Raw genomic sequence first — 17,952 nt, 5'->3', positions numbered from 1 at the left:
AGCTGGTTCCAGTTACTGCTGCCAGACTTTTGTTTCAGAATGCATCCAGAAGAACTTATCAGGGATTTCAGTACAAACTAAGTATTTCCACAAGAAGCAGATAAGAAGACCGCCGTTTTTCTCACACATTACCCTTAGGTTTTGACAATTCTGTAAAAGTGTGGGCACAAGTACTCAGAAGTCAAGACCATTTTCCCTGACCCTGTGAACGTAGCTTCTGCAGTTACAAAAGAGTTACACAGGATCTTGGTAGATTTGTTCCTCCATATTTGGACAACAGACATACCAATCACATCAATAGCCCACATTACACCTCAAAAATGGTTCTTTTGAAAAGGGTACTACCAAAGAGCTTTTTTTTTTTTTAATGTCAATGCAAGTAATTTTATTTGAATTTAACTGCATTCACAGGATTTTTCCATTTATCCTAACATTCATCCTAATATGAAAAATTCCTGTTACAAAGGAGAAACCTAATTTACATGAACATAAATATAAAAATCCTTTTCTAGCTTTCACTGGGACACTCTAGGTGTTTCAGTTCACTTTTAAACTTTATTTTGATTCTCCATAGTTTCTTAAAATTTTAGAAATATAGGAAATTGAGCATACTATTTATTCCTGTTAACCAGCTCTACACCATGCATTCATTTGGTGTCAAGATTTCTGTGGGCAAAACTGCCAGTTCCAGCTTCATACATGATTTCAGGTCTTAGAATAAGTTTAAGGTCTGTATTTGCACCACAAAATTTGCAGGCATGGGCAGGTAGTAAATATACTCTTGCAGTTTGTGGATTTTTTCCCCCACGAGTAAAGTGAATATTGAAGCCAATTTATATTTCCCAAATTCTGTAAGGAGTAGAATAAGGAAATGATGTTCTAAATAATGCAATAATATTTGGAAGCCCTTGGCAGCTACTGGCTGGGCCACCCATTAATGTGGTTATGTTGCCATGTGCTCTAGAGCTTCAGGAACCATTTGTCAGTCTGGAGGGGTATAAGTACCACTGCCAAGTGCCATACTTTTAAGCTTTTCTCAACATGATGCTTCCTTATGTTCTGGCTTCAAACACTATGGCAACAATTAGGTGAGAAGTGACTGTGCTATCAAGCACATAAGCTGAAGCACAAGACTAGTTTGAGGGGCAGGTGAAGTTTCATTTAACGAAAACATTGGTCCGCTATTATTAATTAAGACACAATTTGAAGCCAGACTTTTCTTTCCGTGGTAAGTCCAAGGTAATCAAAATCATTCTCTTCAATGTCATTGTGGGATTCTCAGACATTCAGATGATGAAAACAAGCCATAATTTCATTTATTCCATTATATTTAGAGTTTAGAAGTAGCAAGAAACATTATATCAGTTTGTCCCCCTAAGGAAAGGCATGGACACCTTGTTTCTTCTTGCAAATGATTTAAGCAACTAAGATTTCAGAACCAACTTTCAGAAAACAAATTTCATTAGGAAAATCTTATCAATGAGTAGCTATTGATTAGGTTAAAATTTAACTTAGTTTCATCAAATAATTTTTAAAAGCATTACAATTCAGTGATTTTGTATTCATTCCAATTTACAATATTATGAAAGTGAACATATTCATAAGCTGTTTTTTTCCCTATTTATTTGCTCTATCCACATATCTAAAAGCCAACATTTCTACTTTATTAATAGCAACAAAAATGTTATTTTATGTTATTCAGTGTAACTACAGCAAAACAGTAGTAAAATACACAAACTCAAGCCACAAATACAGGGATTTTCCACCTCTGATTGTAATAAAATCTGACTTTATTTGAAAGAGCTTTTAAAAGTTAAATTGAATTGGCTTTTGAGTAATCTTACTTGTTAGAATTGATACTCCCTCCTTAAAATTCTCACTTTTTTTATTTTTGCAACATCACTTCCTCTGACTCCTCTCCTACTTTTCTCTAGCCACTGCTCATTCTCCTTTACCAACTCTTTTTTTTCCTAGGGGCGGGGAGGGGATGTTGACATTCCCAGGGTTTTGTCACAGGATAGCTTCTTATTCTACATCTGCATCATGGACAGCTCATTGAGATCGATGACTTTGCCTAATAATTATAATAACATCATTCTACATCTGCATCTCCAACCTCAGATTTGGAGGGAAGGGAAGTTATTCTTCCCTGTTGACCAGCTGTACTTCTCCATTCAATGAACACGTCCTACTCCTTTCTTGTGTGCAGTATAAAGGCCAGTACACAACCTGGAAACCTATGAATGATCCATGATTTCTCTCTCCCCACTAATGTTTTACATTCAATGTTCACTAAATCATATTAACTGTACCTCTTTTCTGCTTCTGCTTTATATTTCTACTGCCACCAAATAAATATGTTTATATTTCCTAGATCAACATGGCCTCTTCACTGATGGTTATCAAAGGAAAAAAAGTCCCTATCAACTATTATCATTTTTAATAAATAAAAAATTAAGTAAAATAAATGAAGAAGGCATAAGGGCAAGAAAAAGACCAACATTTTAAAATGAGTAAATGGAGTAAATTTATTTTATTTTACCATGGATGGGTGAACACCTTACACTAGATTGATAGTAGTTCAAGCATCGAACTACAAGAAAACTACAGCTTTAACTACTGCAAAAGCTTCCTTTCTCTAGCTTACTTTCTTGTACTCAGAATACAACATATAATATATATAACATACCAAATATGTATTTTCAACAGCATGGGGATTGGCAGCACTAAATCCCATGTTGTTCAAGCACCAACTGTAATTATTGATTCATTTAGTAATTGCAAAGAATTTATTTTACAAATTAAATAGAAGTTCTAATTATATAAAAAGTCTAATTCATTACTATGTGACTATAAAAAAACCTACAACATAATAACTTAAAAATTTGTTTTCTTATTTACACAAAAAGATCATCTAGAATATTAGGAACCATAATTAAATAATAATTTTTTAAAACAATACTGAGATTATAAATTACCTACAATTAACTTTTTAAATAATTATAAAATCTAGACTACTAAGTATTCTTTAAATGTGTGCAATTTAAACAGTGATTTTTTTAAACTGCTTTTTTGTAATCAAAACATCTTTATTCTTTTTTATCTATGGTAGTACCATCAAGAGTAATTCACTATCAGAAATCTTACCTGGATTGCTATTTCTAGAAAGCTCTTCATATTTCTTTCTTTTGTATTCATAAATTAGTCCAAAAATGCTATGCATAAAAATAAATGAAATTAATATTTTAATACTATTTCAAAAACATTTACCAAATATACTAATTAGAGTATCTTGAACAATATCAGGATGTTAATTATCCTATACACTTCTCTTCTGTAAGCTCTACAAACTTCTTAGTACCTTTCTAATTAAATAATAAAAACACGTGAAGTACTCATGAAGTGAAGGCAGTATAGCTCAGCAAACTATCTCACATCAGCTTGACATAATGGAAAGTCACCTTCCTGGCTCTTACTGGAAGGTCCTGGCCCTATAGCCAACAAGTATTTGCTCTTAAACAAGTTGCTTCTCTTAGGCACAATGTCTTCTTCTAGATTTTACTATCTTCTTTCACTAGGTTGTTATATAGGTTTAATGAAGTAGCATTTTTAACATTCACAGAGAAATAGTAAAGCAGTGGAGTTTGTTCTTGAACTTTATTGCTGAAACTATTTTGAAATCCCAAATCAAACCCAATGTGTATTTTTCATAGGTTCTAATATTCAAATGCTTCAGTTTAAGAAAAATGTTAAGTCCTAATTTTGCTTATTGTTCTATTATTTGTGGCTTATAATTCAGGGCATCTCAACTATTTCATAATTTGTAAATAAATTAATTTATGAATACATTATTTCATTAAAATAGGTAACATGATTGTTCACTATTATTGAGCTCATCAATTCCAAGGGCAGAAAAATAACAGATGTCATGATCTGGCTTGGGCTACCACTATTACTTCTCTACAGACTCTAACTGAACCAGCAAATGTTTACTAGAATGATGGTTAATCTCCATCAGTGATGTTATCTCCAACTGACATGGAAGACAAAACCCTACTTTCATTTTTTTTAAGTTCCATGAAGTAGATGCAAGTTGACATTTTCTCATTTCCAAGATACATACTAACAAAATATTTACACAACACACCATGTGTTACTTATCTCCATTCTCAGTTTATAGATCACCTTACACAAATGTTTTTATAGTGAAAAATCACAATTCTAATATAAGGGGCCACCCATTTTGTTTTGATTCAAACTATGACTTAGCTAGCCAGCAAACAGCCAAATGACCTTCCCGTGACTGCAAAATATGAAATGCTTCACCATGCTAATTTTCTCTGTATTGTTCCAATTTTGGTATTTGTGCTGCCAAAGCAAGCACAAAGCCTTACTTTTACATATAACTGCTGATAAGTCATGGATGAGGGTTAGCTCTGTTCAATCAACCTGACCAACTTGAGACTTAGATAATTCCGATGAATGGCTTCCTGTGAAGTAGAATCCAAAAATATTTTATAAACTTGAGACAGTGGTGCAAGCAGCTTGAGAGATCTTCATTATTATAGAAAACAGATCACTTGAGGGGCCAACCACAAGTTGATGCCTACTACTCTAAGGAAGGATGGCATAGAAGCTTCCACTACCTGAGAAAAGCTCTTACACTATTTATTTAAAAAGTCTCAGGGTACAGATCTGGTAGCAATAAAGAAAAAAACTGTGATCTCTTTCTACAACATTATTTGAATATCTCTGACAGTTTAGAACTATCCCAACTAATATTTGCTTTAAAGAGGAAAAAAAAAGGGACTCAAAAAATAACTCACCACGAAGGTCTAGAAGCCCAGGTTAAAATGTGGGCTTTACATCAGGTTTGTTGATAAAGTTAGAATATCCAGCTAACAGAGCAAGGTTCTGCTGTTTTGGAAACAATGGCTGAGCATATAAGTATGTGCAAGTGAACTAAAAAAATAGTTGTAACTTTGAAGCCTTTTTATGGATCAGCATGAAGATTGAGGGATCTCAAACAGAAATGGCATCCTGGTGGCAAAGGTTAATCATTACCAGACTGCAAGAGTACTTTCAATGGCAAGAAAGCAGCAACAGAATCAATGAAAACAAAGCAATGATTAGAATGTCCTTTCCCCTTCTCCTTCTGACTTGTAGACACTGATTGTCTTCCTTGGACTTAGGGAACCCCTTAGGTTCTTGAAAAATTCCATGATCAGGCTATAGTAGATGGTCCCCAGTACACAGCACAAGATTTTTTGATGAACTGGACATTTTGAGACCCAAATAACTAATTAGAAAAATCAAAGATGTGAAACTACTTTATCCTATGCATAGGGGTTATACTTGAAATAAAATGTACAACATTGGAATCCCTAAGGAGAAAAGTCCTAAAAGTTTCAGTATCAAGAATCTTGCACCTACTGCTACTTATCTAGCCTTTTGCTTGATTTCTGGCTGATGAAGTTGCACAACTCTAGAAAACTTAAAAACTTGAAAATTTGTCACTTGAAAACTACTTGAACCAAACTATGAAATCTCACCTGATATATAAGATGCAATTGTTACAATTATTTTAAACTTCAATTTAGTGTTCACTAGCCTTTTTATGTAAAGACTTACACTCTATTCTTAGCCTCAAGGGCATAATCTTCTGCAAGCTTTCCATATGCATCTCGAGAAAACACATCAATATTGTGCTGCAGAAGAAGAATGACTACATCTTTTTCTCCAAGAGTAACAGCAAGTATGAGGGCTGATCTAAAATAACAGAGAGGTAATTAAAAACTTTAATGACATTTTAAAAGCTAAGTTTATATACTTTATCAACTTAATATGTTGCCTGTCCATGTAGAATTAACCCAATTACTTGTACTAAGAAACTAGCATCTTGGGTGCTCAAGGGTTTATCTTTGCAAGTTACCACAAAGATTAAAAGCAAGGAACAAAAAGGAAGCCTCTTGTCCCACTGTGGTATGACATAAAATTGCTAACTTAAAGTCCTTTGATGGGCAAGAAACTATGCTCAGGCCAGCTATCTACAGTAGGCAAATTTAAGTGAAAAATTATTCATTTCTTCCCTAGTCTGATACTATACATTATAATGCAAAATCAGCTAAAGGGTCAGATAAGAGCTATCTGCAGGCTTAAAACAATAATATTAATAGGAATGCTAACAGTAGTAGTCATAGTTTCAGTTAATGATGCTGATAAGCATGTGCTAGGCATTTAATTAAACATTATATATATATATGGAGGATAATAATATATCCTTCAAGGGTGGTTGTGTATAAGTAACATCATACATATATAAAATATATATATTGTATATTATATATAATCTATAAAATGTATAATATACATTGTATATTATATATTATCTATAAAATATATAATATATAGTATATTATATATTATCTATAAATATATATTATATAGTATATTATGTATTATCTATAAAATATATATTATATATATTATATATGATGTTACTTACATTATATTCTTACATACATGTGTGTATATATAATATATGCACATATGTATATGCTCAGCCATTGTTTCCAAAACATGAGCACCTTGCTCTGTTAGCTGGACATTCTAACATTATATATATATAATGTTACTTACACACAACCACCCTTGAAGGATATATTATTACCCTCCTTTTCACAGAAGAAAACACTTGGTGATAAGTAATGTTACCAAGGTCACACATCTAGCAAGTGGAAAAGCTGGGGATTAAACCCAGTCCTGTGTGAGCCTAAAGCTTGTCTTCATCAAAGTAAAGTTTTATCCATTTAAAGCTGTCTTTTCTCCCCCTCCCCATATAAATTAAAAACATCATCAAAACACAGTAGAAATGAAAAACTAACATGAAACCCCTTTAGCTAACGTAAGATCATACATTCAAAAGCATCACATTATTACATTATAAATAACACCACATCATATGACAAATGACAAACATCTATCAATATACAGAGCTTTCTATATATAGAAGCCTTTTATGTGTATAATGTCTATATAGAGAGACGAATCCTGCTACACACTTTTCTATATGTTACTCAGTCCAAATAATTGTTTTTCTACCTAAGTGATGATCTGTGTTGATATTTCTCACTATATCCCAATAATTAAAAGTTAGTCTTCTTATTAATGTAATATTTGTGACTTGAGAGACCGCTATCACTCTAAAATGACACTCAGGTTTAAAAACAACACAATAAGAACTAAGGTCTGTACCTGCTAAGATAATCAATTGCATTTACATTTGCTTTTTTCTTTAATAAAAATTCCACCATTTTCACTTTTCTTCGACTCACAGCAAGTAACAGTGGTTGATATTCATACTGTAAAATAACAGCAACAATTTATAATCACAAAATTACATATTTATCAACTGAAATGAAAACCTTATGTAAGATCCTGTGAGCTTCAATATATACAATTGAAAGGACATAAGAGGTAGTCCCTTTCTTTTCACTCCTTGGTACTTTTCTATGTTCTGCTCCTTCCCCTGGAAACAACCTCCTCTGCCTCACCACAGGAACTCTGGTCATCTCCAAAACTCACTTCAAACATTTCCCAGTTCCAAGAATCGTTGCTTCTGTCACAGCATTTAGCAGGGCATGTTTCAAGGATTTAATTGTTTCCCACCTGAACCAAGAGCTTCTTGAGGGCAGCAGCCGTATTTTTTTCTCTATGTCCTCAAACTCTAAGACACAGTAATAAATGTTTCAGGTATTTTTATTAATGATCTAAATTATTATCTATAGAGCAGTGTTTCTTAAACTATTAATATATTCCAGAGGATATTTACTTTACCAGAAGTTGAACATTATACCCCAAAAGAGAGAATCCATGATCACCCGTGTTTGAAAAATGTTACAAAACTGTGCATTATGGGTCTAGTATTTGAGAAATCTTTTGAACTTCACCTAATCCCTATTTGTAAATACTTATTTTGGAGAATGTTAACATTTGAGAAATGAGAGTTTCAGGGATATAGTTGTGAGAGCTTACCAGCAAAGGTGGAGGTTTCCTCTGTGTGATACACACTTGCCTCATTATCTTCTATCGATGGTGTCAGAATCTCAGATGACAATGTCAGGTGCTCAGAGCACCTGACATTGTCATCTGAGATTCTGACACCATTGACAGTTCATTTGAAGCCTATCTCTTTTTAATTCGGAGAGCCGGGCTCTGAATTAATAGAGATAGGCTTCAAGTGAACTTTCACTGCTTATTATTAAATAGTCCATGGGTTTTCTCTAGTAATATTTTTATCTTAGCTGTCAGAAAGCTCTGTATGAAATGTTATTCTCAATTACAATCTTAGGACCCTGATGCAAATATTTATGTAATTGTAATTTTAGGACCCTGGTATATAACTCCTTTAAAAATTTATTTGTATTCTAGTTTCCATATTAATTCTTACTTAACTTTTTTATTTTAGGTAAAACATAGATCAGAAATAAAAATACAATGGCTTATCAATTAAAGCTCTAATAATGACCTATATGAATTATTTATAGCATAATGAAAGCCACTAAATTATTTGCATCTTTTATTTATTTATTTACTTATTTGAGATGGAGTCTCACTCTGTCGCCCAGGCTGGAGTGCAGTGGTGCCACCTCAGCTCACTGCAACCTCCGCCTCCCGTTGCAAGCATGAGCAATTCTCCTGCCTCAGCCTCCTGAGTAGCTGGGACTACAGGCATGTGCCACCACACCCAGCTAATTTTTTGTATTTGTAGTAGAGAGGGGGTTTCACTGTGTTAGCCAGGATGGTTTCAATCTTCTGACCTCGTGATCCACCCGCCTCTGCCTCCCAAAGTGCTAGGATTACAGGTGTGAGCCACTGCACTCAGCCAATTACTTGCATTTTTAGGAGGCAATGCTGAAGAGAAAAATATAATGTTGTCTGCAATATGCATAACCTATGCAACTATACCATGATTCACCTTAAAAAGCTTACATGCATTCTAATGGGAAGATGACTATTTATTGTATGTATAAAGAAAAATGGTTTATAAAACACCACCATCTAAATTCAAAAGTTCAACCCGATTACCAAAGGATTTATATAAAATATAGACTCTATATTTAAATAAATATAAAAGTCTTGAAAACCTTGAAATATTTACTAAAATATTATAAAACAGGGCTTGTAAAGTCATCCCTACAGAGGCAAAGGAGATGACCCGAGGAAGTGAAGTACCTAGGTAGGAACAGTAGCAAAATGGAGACCACATGCCTCATAGAAAGGGGCAACCTCTGCACAGCATCCTAAATGTGAGATAGGCTCAAGGGACACCAGATTGGATTCTTGAAGAGAAGCCTGGAATCCAGATCTGTGCATGAGTCTCCTAAACCTTCCATGTTGAGACAATTTGTAGAGGCAAACTAAACACATCTATGGGACACATTTGGACTATAGACCTTGTATTTTTATATTTGCTATGGATATGTCTCCAAGCGATTGTATATAAAGCAAGTATTTTCATGTAAAATACTTCCTATCTTTAGTTTCAGATTTTTTTTCCAAAATAGGCCCAAGAATGCAATAAAAATTGTTGCTAAGAGTGATAATACCCACTTTGAGCACTTTTACAACATTCATTCATTCACAATTTATGTTTAACTTTCCCAGATTGTTCACTAAATGTATAATTAGTTCATAGGACTGCTGCAACTAAATTATTAAAATAATATTAAATTATTCTAGTTTCTATATTGTAACCTAATTTTTTTTATTTTGGGTAAAATATAAATCAGAAATAAAAATACAATGGCTTATCAATTAAAGCTCTAATAATGACCTATATGCATTCTCTGTATTCTTACTGACTTCACGGTGTTCAGTGTTGAAAACTGCTATCCTGATTATGCCATAGTTCTATGTACTTAACTGACATACTGAGGCAGTCCGTAATAGAGCTTCAGCTTTAAAAAAAGGTTTAGAATTTTTTACTATTGTAATTGAGAGAACCCTGCTTTTAATAATCACCAGAATGATAACAAAGAGACTCAGAGTTCTGAAAGAGTCAGTCTGTACTTATTAAAAGAGTCCACAATAGCAAATTTCTAATGACCCTATGAATGGCAGTGAATAAGTGATGGTGGTAAGGAAAAGGGGTTATTCTTACGCTGATAGATACTGCAAATAATAGTCCTTTTCACTTCCCACCCACAGAGGTAGAGACAGATAAAAGTCAGGCTAATATTATTGGAAAGGAGAAATTTAAAGGAAGCAGCACCTATCATCCAACTCTTCTAGAGATTTTTTATGTGTTTGAGATATGGGAATTTATATTACACTTCTCTATTCAGTGGTTCTTAACCAGCAGCGTATCAGTATCTCAAGAAATTTTTTATCATTGTTGTTGTTGCTGTTAGAGGCAATATCTTAATCTGTTGCTCTGGCTAGAGGCACCACCATGCCCAGCTTCAAGGAAGTATTTTAAAACATACATGTCCAGTAATATTTAATAGTAAATATTAGACTTACTATATTAAAATCTTCAGGTGATAGCCTAGACTTAGTGATTTGCTTTTAATTTCCCCAGGTTACTGCCATGCATAATTCTAACTGTGAACCAGCACTGTTGATAATCACTTCAGTCTCATCTCTCACCCACATGGCAAATTCCCTTTATCATTTGGGATTTGGCCAAAAAGAGGAAAGAGCAAAAGATAGAGCCATTCACTGAAAACTTCATTTACTTTTCCTGGGTAGGGGTAGAGAAGAGACTAGTAAACTCAAAATCCAACTTGATTTTACTATTTATAAGCTCCTTATCTCCCACCTGCCCATCAAGAGATTCTGGACTTGAGAGTAGAGTTCAGATGCTTGTCTAAGTGGCTGTTTCTGCCAGAATTCAATAATGTCCATTAATTATGTGTTCTTCTCTCTGCTGAACCACTATTCACTGCCAACCTGGTTTCCTCAGAGTCCTCCCAAAATTGATCCCTAGGCAATTTTACAACTCACAAACTCTTTCCCAAAGTAAGAATAATCATCCCCAAAACTGAAGCGATCCTTGTCTAAACATATAAATTGAAAATAACAAAACACACAAAAACCCTCTCCACAGTATTTTCCCTCATTACCTAATTTCCACATTAGCTGTGCATTTCTGATTGCTCTCCTTTTCTTCATTTTTGCCTCTTAAGCCTTTCCACAGAGGAATCACTTTCAAATGAAATCACCTTCACATACAATACTTGTCAACAGCAATAAGATGTACATTTATCGTGAAATTCTTTAATTTTCTTTGAAATTTAAAATAAAGCCTATTTATAAGGGCCAATTTTACTTTCCTGTGTCACTTCACACTGGTTAGAAAAAAAGTAATTTAGTGGAAAAACACTTTACTATTACCTTTCCCAAATTCAGTTGTCATGAATTATAAATTTATTGTAATTCATTTGTTTTTATAATTATTTACCGTAAGTGCATGAAAAAAAGCTGTTCCCTATAATGCTTCTTTAAAAGTTCCAATATTTAAAGTAAAATCCTAGACAGTTAAGGCATTTAAAATATTTTCATTCAAGGAATGTTTGAGCTTCCAAATATGAAAAATTGACCCTTACATGTGTCAATGTTAAAATAAATGCATTTCAGATAGTTTGAAAATAACATTGGTTGACCTATACCTTGCCGCATTCTTCAATATTTGTACCATGTAAAAGAAGTTTTTCTATCATGGATGTATCTTCATTATACACAGCATAGTGTAGAGCAGTCCTTCCAAACAAATCCATAATATTTGGATCGGCGCCATTTTGCAGCAGAATAGTTGCACAAGCCTCCTGCCTCAGTTGTACAGCCTGTCAGTATTAGACCGAGAAACATGCAAATACTGAAAAATCAAAATAAACACTCTGTAGGATTTACTACTAGTTATATAGTGGTATTCCAATGAGATAAATTCATTTTATCCTATGTACTTAAACCAAATCCATCTCATGCTCAAAGAGTCAGCTACTATATACCTTGATCAGAGGTGTCCTGCCTTCACGGTCGTAGAGGTTAAGCTCACATCCTCTGGACACCAGGAGAAATACCATTTCCGGTTGGCCAGTGGCACAGGCCAAATGTAGGGCAGTCCTGTGAGAGTGACAGGACTTTTAAAACATGTAACTGTAAGCATTAATTAGCATGTTATTTCTCTGTCTTCAAAACAAATATGTAATTTTCTTGTGAAGAAAGTACAACATTTGTTAGTGCTTATTTCTCACCACATTAATGAAAGAGCAGGCTATTTAATAGAAAAGGCTTGGCTTTTGGATTCCGTTTAATTGGGGCTTAGAATTTACTGTAAGCTCTGTCACTTAGCTGTTATTTAGCCTTTCTTTGCTTCAATTTCCTTATCAATAAAATATATAAGAGAATAGCAGCTATCCCACAGAACACTGCTGTGATGCTTACATAAGAATCTATGCACAGCATTTAGAACACTTTCTAACACAAATAGCAGCTCAATAATTTTTAGATATTACTACTTACAAAGACATTTTAATTAAGTAAAATGATACAATCATATCTACATTGAGGTATCTATTAAAGATTAGATGTATCATTGTATTTCAGTCATTCTCAGATGCTCATTTTCTCACTATTCTCTTATATAAGCTACTGTTCTCTTATATATTAACATCTCCTGACATTGGAATACTGTTTACAATTCATTATTTATTACAATTATAACTGGCAACATTTTAAACATTATCTTATTGATATATAAAGTAACGTGGCATCACCCAATCCATGATGCCTTACATTAAGTGGGATACGGTACATAGAACAGGCAGTTCTATTCATATAATTGGCACCTAAATAAAGTACTGTGGAAAAAGAAGGCAAAAATAAAAATAACAAATTTTTAAAACAAAGTAATTCTTACTTCAATTTTCAAAAAAAAATAATCCAAAGAAAACTCAGGATTCAAATGAATACGTATGGCTCATTTTTTTCAATACTTACAGAATGTTATGTAAATTAGGTATTTGCAATAATTAATAGTAGTATTTGAGACTGTCATAAGTTTTTGAAATGGCAGTTAAAGGTTATCTTTCACTATTTTCTAACTTCAGAATTGCTTTTGTTTAAAAAAAAAAAAAAAGAAATAAAAGATCCAATTGGGATTCAGTCCTAATGCTTCCATTTTAAATCTCAGCTTGCTCAGGCTGGGCAGGTAAACCTGAAGTTGTTAAGGGTGGAAGAGTCCTGAGAGATGGTGGAATGTGTCTGCTACATAATAGGTATTCAGGTTATGCTTGATGAATAACTGGATTGAAAGAATGCATACATACAGTTGGGGAGTTTATTATGAAAAAACTATAAATTAAAGCAGTGCTTTCGGAATAGTGATAATCACTTATATTTGCTCATTTTCATTTTCATGAGGACACTGATAAACTAAAATAATTAATTTAAAATTGTTTGCTTATATGTAATAAAACCATAATAAAAACCTCTTTATATACTAAAATCTATGCATAATAAAATAATCAAGCACAAATAAAAATATTCCCTCTGCCTCTGAAGAGGCTAAAATTTCAGAGAAGATACCAATAAACAACAACAAAAAAATAAGGCCAGGCACAGTGGCTCACACCTGTAATCCCAGAACTTTGGAGGCTGAGGCAGGGGGATCACCTGAGGTCAGGAGTTTGAAACCAGCCTGGCCAATATGGTGAAACCACACCTTTACTAAAATATACAAAAATTAGCTGGGCATGGTGGTGCACACCTGTAATCCCAGCTACTCAGGAGGCTGAGGTGGGAGAATCACTTGAACCTGAGAGGCAGATTGCAGTGACCCGAGATCATGCCACTGCACTCCAGGCTGGTGACAGGGTGAGACTCCATCTCAAAAATAAACAAACAAACAAAGAAATAAATAATAAAATAAAATAGAAACTGAGAATTATTTTTTTCTTTGCAAGATTTATATTTCTTCTTTTCCCAAGGATAATTTCTTTAATAAAAAACATTTACTAGAAGTTTTAAACATACTGATCATTTATACATCACAGATAAGAAAAAATATCACAATACACCTGCCAGAAAAGAAGAAATTTTATATTTTGTACACATATTTGGCTTACAAACACCATAGACTGTTTGTGTGTATGTATAATCAAACCAACTTTTTTTCAGAGTACATCTTCACACCTCAACATACATCTGTATCTACTGACATCTGCAAAGGTCCCATATTGTCCCATCCTATGGATGCACTGAAATTTATTGACAAATTTATAAAATTTATAAAATCCATTATAAGGGGTTTTCCAAATACATTGCTATTTTAGGCAGAGCTGAGAAAAACAAATTGCATGTATCTCTATTTCCTAGAGATATTTTAGTATAATGGAATTAATGGGTGAAGGGCACATACATTTTTAAAGTGTGATACTTACCAAAAAATTGTCTATTTGAAAAGTCATCAGAAATGTAAACTTTAAACAGCAGTATATGTACTGCTACCCTTTACCCTCACAAACTTGTGGATAGAAAACAGTATTTCATTCCTTTTTTAACTTAAATACCTTCTCCTCCCAGGAACAGTAAATATTTTTTCCCATGGGCATAGGTTGCTTGAATATCTGAAAAAAAAAGCTTTGCTCTATTTTAAATGAGAGTTCTTGTTTATTTGAAGAATTCTCTGTAAAATGACAATCACTTTTTTATCTAATATGTATATACACATATTGTCTTTTGTTAATTTTTTCTTATAAACAGGATTTTTTTTATTTTGCTAAATCGTCCTTCAGAATGTGTGCTTGTGATATTTGTAGGAATATAAACATGTATCAATATAACTAGGCATTTGTGTTTTTTCTGTTATCTTTCTTATTTTGTGCATTTAAAATTTTTAATCTACATTCCATAACGAACTTATTTCTGTGACATAAAAATCTAGCCAGATTTCTCCAAATAGTTAGCAGGCACTTCATTTATGAGTAATTCATCTTTTCCTACTAATATGAAATGTCACCATTATCCAATTCTATTAGATTGGTGCAAAAGCAATTGCGGTTTTCGCCATTACTTGTAATTGTGGCAAAAACCGCAATTGTTTTTGCACCAACCTAATAAATTCTCACACATATTGGTGTGTTCCTGGATTTTCTAACCTGTTCCATTCACTGATTTGTTGTTTCAGCTGTTAGTAAATAATTTGTGGAAATTAACAGCACATTTTCATATCTAGAAAGGCAAGTCTTTTTTGACTCCATTTCAAAAGTTTTCTTAATGTCATCACAATAGTAAAAGACAGCATGAGTAATTCAAAAATGTTAACACTTTGATAACTTTATTTGGATTATGTAAAATTTATAAACACAGAAAGAGCTCAGAACTTTAGAAAAATGTGTCTTTCTATTCAAGAACACAGACCATCTTCCCACTTGAAAGTTTCCCTCTAAGGTCCCTCAGTGAAAACCACATTGACATAGGTGTCCATTGATATCAAATAAATATTGAATTTTTATCCAAAGAATTTTTAGTCAGGAAGTTGATATACTGTGGAAATGATTTCTGTCATTATGCACCTTTCCATAATGTATGTAACATTATGCTTTAAAATGTGTACATTAAAAATAAAACGCTGTACATGCTGAATTTTATTATTGAAATCACTTTAAAATGATTTATAAAGAAGCAGCATGGTGAGTGAGTGGAAACCAGCTGAAGTTTTGTTTTTGTTTTGCTGCTCGTGAAAATGGCCTGGGATGTGGGTCCACATCCCAGGTGCGGCTGAGCCTGCCAGGAAAGAAAGTCCAGCCCCTTTGGTGACAGGACTCGCCCCCCTCACCTCTGCACCCCTTTCCCCCATCCCATTCACCCCCACACCTCATCCCCACCTCCAGTCCTCTATCCCATTGAACCCTCACCCCATCTCCCCACCCCACACCGTCCACGCCCCTACCCCCCAAGCCTTCATTCCATCCACCTCAGCCCATTCACACCCCCACCCCATGCACCCCCTACTCCCCACTCCCATCCCCCAACTCACTCCACACCCCGCCACCCCATATACCCCCACTCCCCAGGCCCCGCTCCACTCACTCCCACCCCAGCCAGGCACCCCCTAGCCCCCGTCCATACCCCGAGCCCCGGACCATCCGCCCCGCAGCCCTCAGCCTGGAAAGGGGTACTTCTCCACATCCACAGGCCTCCTCCCGCAGCCCCGGCTCCCGGCCCCCATTACCTTTCCTTCTTGTCTCTCTTATTGGCGTCATGATACACGAACAGAAGGTACTCCAGTTTCTCCAGATTACCATAGAAGACAGCTCTGTGGATCCTCTTCAGATGAGACAATTTAATGTGGTATTGGGGAAATGAGAAGCCATCCGAGCACAAGCGCTCCCTGAAGGTGGGCCACCTCTTCGGCTCGTCGTCTTCCATAATCGTCAGCTGCAAATTGTAGCCTGGGAACGCTCCAGCCGTATTTCATCTCGCCTTCGGGGATCGCCGCCTCCGAAGCGCAACAACAAGCAAAGCAGTCTGTCCACGGACCTTCGCACAGACTCTCAGCGCCTCCCGCCTCTCAGCAGAAACGCCCAACAGAACCGTTAGGACCAGCGAGCACGCGCACCTTAGCCGGCCCCGCCCAACAGGCCCGAGGTGGAGAAACCGCCCTAGCGGCTCTCTCGCGGCGCCCAGTGCAGGCGGCGGTTGCTGCAGAGGTGCCGCGGGCTGGCGGGGCCCCGTGGATCGCGAGGCGCGCCCTGCCCCAGGGCCTGTTTGACTGTCGCCCGCGCGCTCTTCTCTTCCACCGGCTCCCGACGCTCGTAGCCCCCCGCGCTGGGCCCTCTGCAGCCCAGGGATGGGGTTCAGTGGTGCTTCTCCGCCTGGTGCCGCCGCTGGGCCCACAGCCCGGCTTCGCCACTGCGTCGCCCCCGGGGTCCGCGCTGATGGGCGCGAGGCGGGAGGACGGGATCCGGGGTTGCCACAGCTGCAGCCAGCGCACCACTTGCAGGTGGCAGCTGCAGCTCGGGCTCCGGCGGGGGCTGGCGGGGCTCCCCTGTGACGGCCTCCTGGACCCTGAGTGCGCCGCCCATCCGGCCGGAGTGTGCGCGTCTCCTGCACCCCAGGCGGAAACCCATGCCCGGCGCTCCTGCCGCAGACTGCCTGACTTGCCGCGGCCGGGCTGGCCCCGGGGTCCGCGCGGCTGGAGGCGCAGCCCTGGTCGGGGATTCCCAATCCTTGGCGATCCCTGCTCCATGTGCTGGTGGCGGCTGCAGCTGCAGCGCCCGTGGGCTGAAGTGGCTTCCCTGAGCTGCGGCCGGCCGCGCCCAAGGGCCCCACAGGCTGCGCTGCCCTTGCCAGCTGCTCCTGACCCGCGCCCAGAGCGCAGGACCTGGCGCTTGGCACTCTGCAGCCACGGGGATGAGGCTGAGCGCCGGTTTTCGGCCTCGTGGCGCCGCTGGGGTCACAGCCTGGCTTCACCACCCCGTCGCCCAAGTCGTGTGATGGGCACGTGTGAGGAGGGGCAATCGGGGTTCCCAAGGCTGCTGCCTGCGTGCCACTCTGTGGCCACTAGGATAGGGCTGAGGAACCGCCAGGGGATGAGCACGTCGTGGCCATCGGGATGGGGCTGAGAGTCTATTTTTATCCTTATGCACCTGCCCAGCCGACTTCCCGACAGCCACTCCCGCAGCATCCTGTCAGGGAGTCCTTGCTGTTGGGGCCGGGATGGGGAGGGCATGGAGAATCAGGGATGATCTGGCCATTGAATCTGCTGGTGCCTGACCTGCAGGTGGCAGCTGCACCTAGGGCACGGGCTGGTAGGTCTTCTCTTTTGGATGGTTTCCAGGTGGCCCATTGCGCCGTGACCAAGCCGGAGGGTCCACTCCACCTTAGCCCACACTAGGAGTCCAGGGGCTACAGGCGTGGGTACTGTGTGGCCAACCAGAAGGGGCT

General features: G+C 37.2%; 1 protein-coding gene across 1 annotated transcript in view; it reads right to left on the bottom strand.

Moving 5' to 3' along the window:
* ANKRD36C (ankyrin repeat domain 36C) overlaps positions 1-17,107 on the bottom strand; it is a 159,913-nt gene extending 142,806 nt beyond the window's left edge. The window contains exons 1-6 of the mRNA XM_054547126.1: positions 16,238-17,107; positions 12,012-12,126; positions 11,673-11,846; positions 7,255-7,361; positions 5,632-5,769; positions 3,148-3,215 (exon numbers count right to left, since the gene is read on the bottom strand). Of these exons, the coding sequence (XP_054403101.1) occupies positions 3,148-3,215; positions 5,632-5,769; positions 7,255-7,361; positions 11,673-11,846; positions 12,012-12,126; positions 16,238-16,434 (799 nt within the window). The 5' untranslated portion in view covers positions 16,435-17,107. The remainder of the gene's footprint in view (positions 1-3,147; positions 3,216-5,631; positions 5,770-7,254; positions 7,362-11,672; positions 11,847-12,011; positions 12,127-16,237) is intronic.
* Positions 17,108-17,952: the final 845 nt, after the last annotated feature.

Source organism: Pongo abelii, chromosome 12 (genome assembly GCF_028885655.2).
Source record: "Pongo abelii isolate AG06213 chromosome 12, NHGRI_mPonAbe1-v2.0_pri, whole genome shotgun sequence".
In the NCBI taxonomy this organism is placed as follows: domain Eukaryota; kingdom Metazoa; phylum Chordata; class Mammalia; order Primates; family Hominidae; genus Pongo; species Pongo abelii.
This window is presented reverse-complemented; position numbering and strand designations above follow the sequence as displayed.